This window comes from Erythrolamprus reginae, chromosome 2 (assembly GCF_031021105.1).
Source record: "Erythrolamprus reginae isolate rEryReg1 chromosome 2, rEryReg1.hap1, whole genome shotgun sequence".
Taxonomy (NCBI): Eukaryota; Metazoa; Chordata; class Lepidosauria; order Squamata; family Dipsadidae; genus Erythrolamprus; species Erythrolamprus reginae.
In genome coordinates this window covers 151,860,080-151,872,335 of record NC_091951.1, presented here as the reverse complement: position 1 = coordinate 151,872,335, position 12,256 = coordinate 151,860,080, and the positions used below count along the sequence as shown (strand labels likewise).

The 12,256-nt window shown below is 36.9% G+C and overlaps 1 protein-coding gene across 2 annotated transcripts; it reads left to right on the top strand.

Moving 5' to 3' along the window:
- The first annotated feature begins 3,513 nt into the window (after nt 1-3,513).
- On the top strand, nt 3,514-11,587 carry MRPS7 (mitochondrial ribosomal protein S7). 2 transcript variants are annotated; one of them, XM_070739945.1, is made up of 5 exons: nt 3,514-3,877; nt 6,016-6,207; nt 7,989-8,052; nt 9,262-9,429; nt 11,003-11,587. In XM_070739945.1, the coding sequence occupies exons 1-5, from the start codon at nt 3,801-3,803 to the stop codon at nt 11,222-11,224; spliced, it is 723 nt and encodes a 240-aa protein (XP_070596046.1). In that variant the 5' UTR covers nt 3,514-3,800; the 3' UTR covers nt 11,225-11,587. The 2 variants fall into 2 exon arrangements, with proteins under 2 accessions (XP_070596046.1, XP_070596047.1); XM_070739946.1 differs by lacking the exon at nt 3,514-3,877 and adding an exon at nt 4,171-4,235.
- Nucleotides 11,588-12,256: the final 669 nt, after the last annotated feature.

Below are 12,256 nucleotides of genomic sequence, written 5' to 3'. Positions count from 1 at the left end.
CTTACATAAAGCTGTATTTTTATATAGAGACAGTCCCAGGAAAATAAAATAGAATAAATTGTAATGCAGAGGTTTGCTGATATACAAGGGCTTTGTGATTGGCCACGCCTACCATGGCAACTGTGTTGTGAGAATTTGCAGCCATTCATTCTTAAGATTCCAAATGTGCATTCTGACTCAAAAAGTTGACACCCCAGGAGTATGTAGCACTGTCTCTCTTGCAGTAGCACAGGAGCTGTGACAATGAAATATTTAATAGATCTTCATCTCTATAAGGACTTAGAAGAAGTCTAAGAAGACCCATCCACCCTCATGAAATATTTTGTTAATATTTTCTTAATCAGATTGCTTCTCGAATTTCGCATTCAGGCTATTCATAATTCTGTTGTTTACCTTTCCCACCAGTGGCATTTATTAGCATTTTTACAGGATACAACTTTCTATTCCACTTTAGTATTGTTAAAAACTTTATTCACTTAAAAAAGTTATAAAATAAGGGAAAGAAATGGTAGAACAAATACAATAAAATGAGATCAGAACAAAATAAAGACTGAAATTTAGCAATATCTAAAGACAAATGTCTAGGAGAACAAGGTTTATCACTGTTATTTTTTTGTTATTTTTTTACTGCCAATGCTACATCCTATTTGTAAATTCGGTAGCTATCACGTAGACATGATTCTTGAGCAAAGCTTCCCAAAGCAAGAAGTCTGTCTTCTCAGTCAGCTGTTTTTATTCTTATAGTAATCTTGTGCACACAATTACAATGATTGGTTTACCTCAAGGATAGCTATGTAGTAACAATGCCAAACTCAATTGGTTAAAATACAGACAGTTCATATCAAGCGTATAGGTAAGCATGTGATTGCATTTTGCTAATTTAACCTTTACTCTTAAATAGAACAATAGAATAGAGTGAACAATAGAATAGTCAAGATAGGTGTTCCATATTGTTGACAATAATTAACAATAATATACAATACATTTTTTCCAATTCATATTAAAATAATATAATTGTTCAATTTTAAAAATCATTTTAAAATATCAATTGTTTCTGTCTGAAGAAAAGCTCTCAGGGAAGAATGGAAGATGTTAATTTGAACAGGCTCTTCAACTGCCTTCACCATTTTTCTTCTACACTAACCAATGATTCTTTCCCAGGACTAACTCATATTTAAAGTCTTTTGAACTAAGCGATTAACACACCTCATCTTGTACTATAGCCATCTTCTTCTTCCTAGGATACTCCTGCTAGTGTAGGGTCAGCTTGTAATGTAGCCATAAATTCCATAAATCTACAGCGTATCATATGAAGTCTTTTCTTTTCCTGAATTGCCTTTCAAATTTATTGGATGACCCCAAATTCTTAATTTTAAGCAGAAAGTAAAATTTCATACTCCCTTTTTTTTCTCCTAAAACTAAAAATAAGAACCAAGTTTTGTGAACATTCTACATTCAAGATTTTTCCTGGGCTATTTGTAATTTTAGTCATCACTTTCATTTAATTTTTAATCTTTAGTTTTGCTTCTTTCTGCATGCTTTCCAGGGTCCTTTGGAGATGGACAAAAAGCACATCGTTTTTACCTCTCTGGAATAAATACACCGAGCAGTATGCACACCAATTATAGCATAGTTGATCCAAAACTGATAAAAGGTGGCTTACAAAACACATTTTGGGTCATTCCATATCAAGTGGTCTGATTTCAGTAAAGTACCCTTCTCAACAATCGTGGATTTTGATCAAATTTTGTGTGAACATGCACGCATGTCCCCAAGGAACATTGGTAAAGTGTTTATGTGTGCTGGTTATGTATGGGGTTGCTGGTTCCAATGGCTAAACTGGAGGCGACAATGTCACCATGGACCAAGGGAATATAACAGTAGAAATGATGTTTATATAAAGAAACAAGAGAAAACAATAATAGAATGCATGTGACGTTGTCATAGCAATGTCCTCAATTGTGTCTCTATTTTTAAGGCTTTATAGGTCAGTGATGAAAAACCATCTCTAGGGTTTGAAACATGCTCTTTCTAATGAGAATGGTTTAACAGTTTCCAGGTCTTCTTTGTAAAAGCAGGCTGAAAATAAGCCAATTTCTGGCGTTTTTACAGAAACAAACAGTAGGTGAATGAAATTGTATATTCGAAAACCTTGTGTTTCTAGGTTATTACGCTCAAAGTTTCACGTTTATCATGCCTTTCCTTCCAGAGATATAAAAAGCCAAACTTTTAATCTTTTTTCGAGCCGTAGTAATTTTCAGCCCACTTTGCTCTCAATTATCTAGAGGAGATCGCTCATAGAATTTTTTAAACTTTTTTTTGTTTTGTTTAACAGAGCACAAAATGTTCTACAAGATGACCAAGTTTTGTTTCTCTGAACAAAATAATGCCGTAGATATTATGTCTCAAAGTTTCTCAAACCTAAAGAGTCACACTGTAGAAGGCTGCGGTATGGGGGGGGGGGGGTGTCACACAAATGACTATATCTCCGCAAGTTTTGCATCGGCACAGGTAATGTTCATTCGGGACATGCGTGCACGTTCGTACAAAATTTCATCAAAATTCGTGATGGTGGAGCAGAGTCCCAGACCACTTCACATGGAACGAGCCTTTTGCACGGGATGTAGTTTTCCATGGTCCAGAACGATCTCCTCGCAACCACAGGACAAACTATGGCAAATTAGCAACGAGTCTTTATTCCTAGCGTGGCCTAGCCTCCCGCAGTACGGCGTTTTCCAAAAGAAGTGAGGGTTACAACTCCCGCCGCTTGGCATTTTGGGAATTGTAGTTCCAAGTTCCATCCTAGGTTACTTGCTCAGTTGCGTTTTCCCTGGAACCGCTTCTTCAGGAGATGAGCATTTCGAACAGAATAGAAAATATTTGCCTTTTTTGAAAATAAAAGTCCACTCACAACAATACTTTGGTTTCCTTTAATTGATTTTATTTACATGACATAAAAGAGATTTTGAGACTAGAGTGCAGAGAAGAGCACCAAAGATGATTAGGTGACTGGAGGCTAAAGCATATAGAATGGAATGGAATAGAATTCTTTATTGGCCAAGTGTGAAAGGACACACAAGAAATTTGTCTTTGGTGCATTTTTGGACACTATTAGCCCCATTTTTGGTGCCTCACGCTTGGCTTACTCTGTCAACCAGCGCATTGTTGGAAAAAGCGAGGAGCGTTTGGCATTGCTTATTTGACCCCTATGACAATCCTTAAGCGTTGTACGTCATGGTTTTTGACAAATGTTTATTTTTTTTATGTACACTGAGAGCATATGCACCAAAGACAAATTCCTTGTGTGTACAGTCACACTTAGCCAATAAAGAATTCTATTCTGTTCTAGGATTAGAGGGAGGAATATGAATATTATTATATCTTCACATACCTCCAATATGTACTTGGCAAATCAAATAAATAAATTAAATTAAATAAACCCTTTATGTCCACTCTCACTACCTCAATAAGAAATTGAGACGATTACACAAGCAAGTAAAACTTGTGGTTGCATTTTTTTTACAGATACACCAAGAATGGAACGTTAGCATATCCAGATATCTCAGCAGGGGTCATATAACCCTCTCTCGCTTGAGCACGTTGAAAAGCGAAGAAGAAATCGGTCGCTTGGTTGTCGTTGTCGTTGTCGTTCCCGATTGGTGAGTACGTTACAAGTGATGAGCACGTCACAAAGGCTCATGGAATGGGGAAGCCCCTCCCCCGAAAGGCAGTTTCCAGAGTAACGGCGCTCCTCCCCCCCGGCGGTCTTGGGACAGCCCTAGACAAGGTCCGGAAGGAAGATGGCGTCCCCCGTGGTGGAGAAAGTGGGGCGGCTGGTCCGGCAGTTCCATGGCTCTCGGAAGCTCTGGCTGCCCGGGTAAGGAAAGGAGGAGCGGCAAAGCAAGTGAAAGGCTTGAGGCGGTGCCATGTAACGGAGAGAGGAGGGTTGGATTAATAATGTTGGTTCCCTAGTATGGTGGCTCTTCCAAGCAGCGTGCATGCCAGACAGGAACGTGCATCGAAACGGTGGGAGGAAATCCTCAAATGCTTGTTAGGACAGTGTTTCCCAACCTTGGCAACTTGAAGATATTTGGACTTCAACTCCCAGAATTCCCCAGCCAGCGGATGTGTTAGGAAATTAAAATTTAAATTGCTCTCGTTCTCCTACGCGGCCACAATCGTGCAATGTTCTGCAAGCGGTTTGCGTTGCTGCTTTTCCTTTTAAGCTTTTCAAGGTCAGCCAAGTTGCATGCAATGTCTAAATGCGATCTCTGACTCTAACAAATGCTGTCATATGAATGTAAGTGCACTAGAGTGCCTTCCGTCCCCTGTCCTAATGTTTCTCTTTTACTAGTATCGTGTATATAAATATTGTATTATTATATCTTTGTATACCAACAATAGTACTTGACAAAACAAACAAACAAAATAAAATAAATAAATAGCTTGGAGGAAACGAACTTGTAGATGACCCTCACTTTGTCAAAGACATTGGAGTAATATCCAATGACATAAGTGTTAGAGCCACAGTAACAACATTGCCAAAAAAACACTGAGTTGTTAATGACCTTTAAACACTAAGAGTTATTATTATTATTATGTATTAGATTTGTATGCCGCCCTCTCCGAAGACTCGGGGCGGCTCACAACAGTGAGCCCTACAGTGAGTTGGTAATGACCTTTAAAGCCCTACATGGCATCAGACCAGAATACCTCTGGAACCGCCTTCTACTGCACCGATCCCAGCGGCCAGTAAGGTCCCACAGAGTTGGCCTTCTCCGGGTCCCGTTGACTAAACAATGTCGTTTGGCGGGCCCCAGGGGAAGAGCCTTCTCTGTGGCGGCCCCGGCCCTCTGGAATCAACTCCCCCCAGAGATTAGAACTGCCCCCACTTCCTTGTCTTTTGCAAATTACTTAAGACCCACTTGTATCGCCAGGCATGGGGGAACTGAGACACCTCCCCCAGGCTTTTACATTTTATGTATGGTATGCGTATGTTGCATGGTTTTTAAATGATGGGTTTTTTAGCTGTTCTTTAATATTAGATTTGTTTCCATTGTAACATTGTTATTATTGTTGTGAGCCGTCCTGAGTCTTCGGAGAGGGGCGGCATACAAATCTAATAAATTATTATTATTATTATTATTATTATTATTATTATTATTATTATTATTAATCTAATTTTATGCAGTTTCTTCTCTGGCAATATTACGCACCAGAGCTTACAAAACATTTGTTAGACCAATTCTGGAATACAACTCACCTGTCTGGAATCCACATTGCATATTAGACATTAATATAATCGAGAGAGTCCAGAAACATTTCACAAGAAGAGTCACTTCTCCACTTGCAACAAAATACCTTATTCTACCACACTTGAAATACCAAGATTACTATGTCGCCTACGATCTGATCAAAATGTAGTTCATAAAATTATATACCAAAATGTCCTTCCTGTTAATGACTACTTCACCTTCAATTGCAGCAATACACAAACACCTAATAGATTCAAACTAAATGTAAACTGCTCCAAACTTGACTGCAGAAAATACTTCAGCCACAGAGTGATCAATATCTGGAATACACTACCTGACTCTGGTTTCTTCTCCAAACCACGAAAACTTTAATCTTAAACTGTCTTCTGTCGACCTCTTCCTGTTTCTAAGAGGTCTGTAAGGGGCGTGCATAAGCGCACCACTGTGCCTACCGTCCCTGTCCTACTGTCCTCTTTTATCATTACTTTTTACTTATGTTTGTATAAACTATTACTCTCTTATACATTTTTGACAAATAAACAAAAGTAACTAAACTCATCGGGGTCAACTGGGTTTATTTCTGCTCGGTTTGTTCCGGCTAATGTTGGGCTAAAGTGATTGCATTGCATCCGAGAGACTGGACCAGGGGAGACTTGCATGTTAGAAAGAGATCTTACCTGCAGCATTCTAAATTTTCATGTCCTGGAGGTTTAAAATGTTGGTGTTGACAACTGTTTTCTGCTCATCAAATCTTTTGTAGGCTGACTCAAGTCAGGTGGACCCGGTACCATCCTGGATATATTGAGCCAGAAGTGAATAAAGAAAGTTATCGTAAATCTCAAGAGGAAATGTCAGAAGAGGAAAAAAATAAATGGCAGTTGAAAACAGTCCAGCCAGTAAAATCCACCCTATCCAACGTCACCTCTTCTGTGTTTTATGATCCTGCGATCAGGTTTGGGTTTTGTTTTTTTTAAATACTAATTTTATTAAAAATTATATTTATAATGATAAAACTAGTACAAACTAAAAAAATCGGTGCAGGAAAAATTATTTTAAAATAGAAAAAGAATAAAATAATTTATAGTTTAATAATTTATTCAAAAGAAAAAATTAATAGAGGCAAAACTAAACAAGAACATTAAAAACTGCTGTTTTGCTGTTGTGAGCCACTCCAAGTCTCTGGAAAGGGGCGACATACAAATCTAATAAATAATAATAATTTTTAAAAAGTGGAATAAAAACATCAAAAAACCCCAAAACATTACCCCTCCTAATTAAAAACTGGAAAATTGTTTGCAGCAACTCCAAAATTTATAAGCTTCTACATCTATTTGCAACCTAATATGATCTGTCATATTTTATATATTTGACAGAAAGAATAGTTAACAGGTTAAACAACAGAAAGTTAGAATTCAGAGCCTTCTATTACCATAATAATCTGTTTCCTGTAAATTACTTGTAGAAAGTTTACAAAGTCTTTTAATTACCACAAATTACTCCAATCATTATCTCTGATTTGTCCAGGATCAAATACCCCCATTTGGTTCTTAATAATGAAACTTTTCCTTAGGTTTTCAATTGGGAACTTTCCCAACAATTGCATCTCATTTCCAAAGTTCATTACTCTCTGTTGTAAATGTTTCTGTAGCATTCATTGTTGAAAAATTCTCCTTAAAAACACAGCATTTGTCTTGCCAAGAAAATCCAGTCCAGTTCAATTCCATTATTTCAGATTTTTAGTATTCATATTCCTTTTAATCTTTTGTGGCAGATATACATTTTTCAAACCAAGTGCTTTCTTTTTCATATCTTGCAGCAGCAGCTCAGGTTCCAAATCAGATTCCAATTCATCAAGTTGCAAATCAATCTAATTATTATTTCCTACTCTTGAGTTTGCACAGCCATTGTTGATCCATCCAATTTTTTGTTTATGTTTTCAAATAATATCTATAAGTTGGAGTGTATTAGTTACTTAATTATGAAAATTTTATGTTATGGAATGATTCTTAGATGACTGAGTACTACGGGTGATCCTTAATTTAGGACCACAATTGGGAACAGAATTTCCATTGCAAAGAAAGGAGGTTGTTAATTGAGTCACATCTGATTTGTGGTCTCCTCAGGGTCCCATCAGCCAGACAATGCCGGCTGGCGGGACCTAGGGGAACAGCCTTCTCTTTGGGGGCCCTGGCCCCCTGGAATCAGCTCCCCCCAGAGATTTGCACTGCCCCCACCCTCCTTGCCTTCCGAAAAAGTTTAAAGACTCATCTTTGCCGCCAGACCTGGGGTCATTAGATCCTACCCCTGACCAGTGAGTGTTTTTGGTGTGTTTGGTCCAGTGAATGATAATGAATGTTTTAAAGTGTTTTAGGATTTTCAAGGTTTTTAATTATATTGATTGGATTAGATGTATTATGGTTTTTTATGTATGTTGTGAGCTGCCCCGAGTCCTCAGAGAGGGGCGGCATATAAATCAAATGAATGAATGAATGAATAAATAAATAAAATAAAATACAAACAAACCAAACCCTGGAACACTAAGTGTAATAAATACATAGTGGTTACCAAGTACCTGAATTTTGATTATGTGTTGGAAGAGTGGGGGGCAATCGCAACAGTCATCAGTCTAAGGACTAGCCACAAGTCACTTTTTTCAGTGTCGCCATAACTTCAAACATCACTAAACAAATGGTTTCATTTGAAGACTATCACATTTCTGTTTTGTCATTACAGCAGATTCATTAACATGATGATGAAAGGAGGTGATAAACTTTTGGCACGTACCATCATGAATCAGGTACAATTCATGTTTCACATGCTTTTGCTTGACTATTGCCCATATCCCTACTTTATGGTTATATTAAAAAGTGCTTAGCCTTCTTTTAACAATCTATTGCATATTGAGTTATTTCCTTGGTTTGCTTATTACCAAATGACAAAAGAATAATACATTCTTTTATGGCTTAGGACCAGATTACCTATGGGACCGTCTCCTGCCTCGTGTCCCAGCGACCCGTCAGGTCCCACAGAGTTGGCCTTCTCCAGGTCCCATCAGCCAGGCAATGTCGTCTGGCGGGGCCTAGGGGAAGAGCCTTCTGTATGGCGGCTCGGGCCCTTTGAAATCAACTCCCTCCAGAGATTCGTACCACCCCCACCCTCCTGGCCTTTCACAAGGCTTTGAAAACTTACCTCTGCCAGCAGGCCTGGGGCTGTTGAGAACATCTAGCCCTGGTCTGTAGTATGATTGTGGTGTGAGTGAGCAGGGCTGTATGATTCTAAATTTGGGGTTTTACATTGTTTTAAATACTGGACTTTGAATTGGTTTTTGTATTTTTATATGTTGTGAGCCACCCTGAGTCCTCAGAGAAGGGCGGCATATAATGTAGGTGCATGTTTATGCACCATATTTTAAAACCTACCTTTCAGAATTATTGTGGAAACAGGTTCGGAATTTTTTAAAGGCTTTTTTGATTTTCTTTGTTTTTTGAGGGGGTAATTTTTATTATTTTTAAAAGATAACAGGAAAACAAAAAGACAAAAGTAACAAAAAACAAAGATTACAGTACATTATCAAAAAAGCCATAACAAGTGCTTAAAAAGTAAGTGAAAAAATACAGAAACAAATAGAATGTACTGTTCAATTATACAGTATATATAATTATCTAAAGCAAACATACAGTATATGTCTATGCATGTGTGTCACTGTATATTCATTCTAATTTATAATTATGCTTGTTAAGGCCCTTCTGATAGACAGTATAATTTTAGAAGTCAATAGCTTTGAGAACTGAGAAAATCTTTGTTACATCTAGTAGCCAAGAAAATGTTGAGGTTTTGATCTTTGAATCTTTCTCAAATGTCATGGATTTGTAAGTTGCGTACCCTGTGTAAAGTAAGATGTAGAGACGTAACACTAATTAGTGTCCATCTGCATATGGAAATTAGTACCATGTTGAATAAATTGTATTACTGAGTGAGTGACCCTTTATTTTTGTTTGGGATTAAGACTTTAGAGGCCATTAAAAGGAAGCAACTTGCAAAATATCATGAAGCAGATGAGGAAATGAAAGAAAAAATTGAGTGCAACCCTTACAAAATCTTCCATCAAGCAATCGAAAACTGTCAACCTGTAATTGGGCTTTCAGGTATCATAAGAGGAGGTAAAAGGTATCAGGTAAGGTATAAATAGAGAATGCTGCGTTAATGGGATTTATTGAATTTTTAAAACCATTGTTTAGTGACTGTGTCACAATGAGCAATTTTGCAGGTAAAACATGGTTATAAATATCAGCTTATAAAACACAATCCCCCTCCAGCCAAACCAAGCCAAGCCAAGCCAAGCCAAAACCAAGTAATATGATTGCTTATAGAATAGGCAATGAATCCTTTAAAGAATTAACACACTGATTGTCAAGCACATCTGATTTCCTCCAACTCAACCTAGTTGGGATGGCTTGATTTGTAATTTAAATGTGAAATTAATTATACAGCAGTAGTATAAAAATTCATAGTCCCATTGGGATTCAAGATACTTCTGTTTCCATCTATGGACTGGCAGGTTGCTGCTGTCAGAAAAAAAGCATACTACACTGAATTTGTGCTACATAAATTTGATTGAGATAAAAGTTTACTTGCATTTTTTTTTCTTTTGAGTTGCCTTATAATTGCATGGTGTCATTTTCAGTGGACCCAGATTCTTGCATATTTATATATAATGCCTTATATATAAATATTTATATTTATATCTAAGGCAAAACATTTCTGAGAATTTCCTCTTGCATTTTGAAAAGTTGCCAGCATTGCGGAAAACAGTCTTCACCCACTTTAATTCTAACTTGAGATCCCAGAATTGTTGCACTGATTTATAGGGTCACCCTGATGTTGCTCTGCATATTTTGTATCTGGATGGCATACATCAAACAGTGTGACCCTGGGTGACATACACCAGAAGCAAATCATATAATACATGCAAAATATTTACACAACATTAAATAGTTTTTGTAACAGAACTCTTGATTTCAACATTTTTTGAAGTCAAATATGTAGGTTTGTTGTAAATTTAATTAGCATGCTATGATAGTGAAGTACAATGTTCCCTCAATTTTCGCGGGTTTGAACTTCGCGGAAAGTCTATGCCACGTTTTTTCAAAAATATTAATTAAACAATACTTTGCGGGGGGTTTTCCCTATACCACGGTTTTTCCCACCCGATGATGTCATATGTCATCGCCAAACTTTCGTCTGCCTTTAATAAATATTTTTTTAAATAAACTTTAATAAATAAACATGGTGAGTAATAATCTGAATGGTTGCTAAGGGAATGAAAAATTGCAATTTAGGGGTTTAATGTGTTAAGGGAAGGCTTGTGATACTGTTCATAGCCAAAAATAGTGTATTTACGTCCGCATCTCTACTTCACGGAAATTCAACTTTCGCGGGTGGTCTCGGAACGCAACCCCCACGAAAAGTGAGGGAACACTGTATACTGTTCAAAAAAATAAAGGGAACACTCAAATAACACATCCTACCTCTGAATGAATGGAATATTCTCATTGAATATTTCATTTGCACAACTATTCCATTTGCACAACAGCATGTGAAATTGACTGTCAATCAGTGTTGCTTCCTAAGTGGACAGTTTGATTTCACAGAAGCTTGGTTTACTTGGAGTTATATTCTGTTTTTTAAGTGTTTCCTTTATTTTTTTGAGCAGTGTATATTGAACCCTGTCTTTTGCTTTTTTTTAGGTACCAACTCCTTTAAAGATTAGCCGGCGGAGATTCTTAGCCATGAAGTGGATGATCACAGAATGCAGAGAAAACAAGCACAGGCGAACATTAATGCCTGAAAAGCTCTCAAATGAGCTGCTGGAAGCCTCCAGCAATAGTGGCAATGTGATTAAAAAGAAGCACGAGTTGCACAAAATGGCAGAAGCTAACCGGGCCTTTGCTCATTATCGATGGGGGTAAATAATGTGCTGTTGGATCCGGTGTATGATGACTTATGGCTTTTGCTACCAGAAAAGACAATTTGTCATTGTTTCATGTGCTCTTCTATGCATATCACTAATCTGAGCAGAAAATTGCCTGCTTCTCATTCAATTCACATCAAAGAATACGAGCTGAAGAAAACCAAGGTCTCCCTTTTCAATCTCACGTAGGGAGTGATTTTGAGTATGTCATGTCCCAGATGATATAATCAATACAACTCATTGTTCATTTCCAACTCTTGTGTTCATCAATTTCCATTCATGTTTTGGAAAACTAACGAAGAAGCAGGTGATTGAAAGTGATCAGAGCTGAAAAATAATAAAAACCGAAACTACTTTCTCATTTGTTCCTTTCATATCTAGTGAAGAAAAACCTTGATATTGTAGGCTCTTTGCTGAAAATAACATGATCAGTAGAATGAATATTTGTCTGTTTACATATATGTTATGTCACGGGCAAAAATAAATGTCACAATTTTTATCCTTAAAGTACAATGTGATGGGAGGTTGGTAAAAGTATTCTCTGTCTGCATCCAGTATAATAATGATCATATAGCTTATTGTACCTTATTTCTATTTAAATAACATGTACTAATTTTAAATTATAAGCCCCTTATCTACAACAAGCAAATTCTACCTACTTGATTGAAATATTTCAAGCTTGCTGATCCCTTCTGGAGGTAGCAAGTAACAATGCCAAACATTATAATATTTCCATTTATTAATAAAACATACAACACATAAGACCTGAACCTGGTGTAGGAATTACAGCAATAATAAACTTCTTTAGAAGAAAATGATAAATGATTAGGTTATAACCCTTTTTATTTTTATGTAATATTAATTTGCTTGGCTGCATTTAGGGGTGATTGGATTTTTTCATCTGTATCTGTGTGATTTCAGTGGCATCAATGATACCTAGATAAATTATCAGTCTGAATTTGAAGTATTATTAGCAACGGAATTGGATAGACAGAACTAAAAATAGTATTTGGGGAAAATAATTTACCAC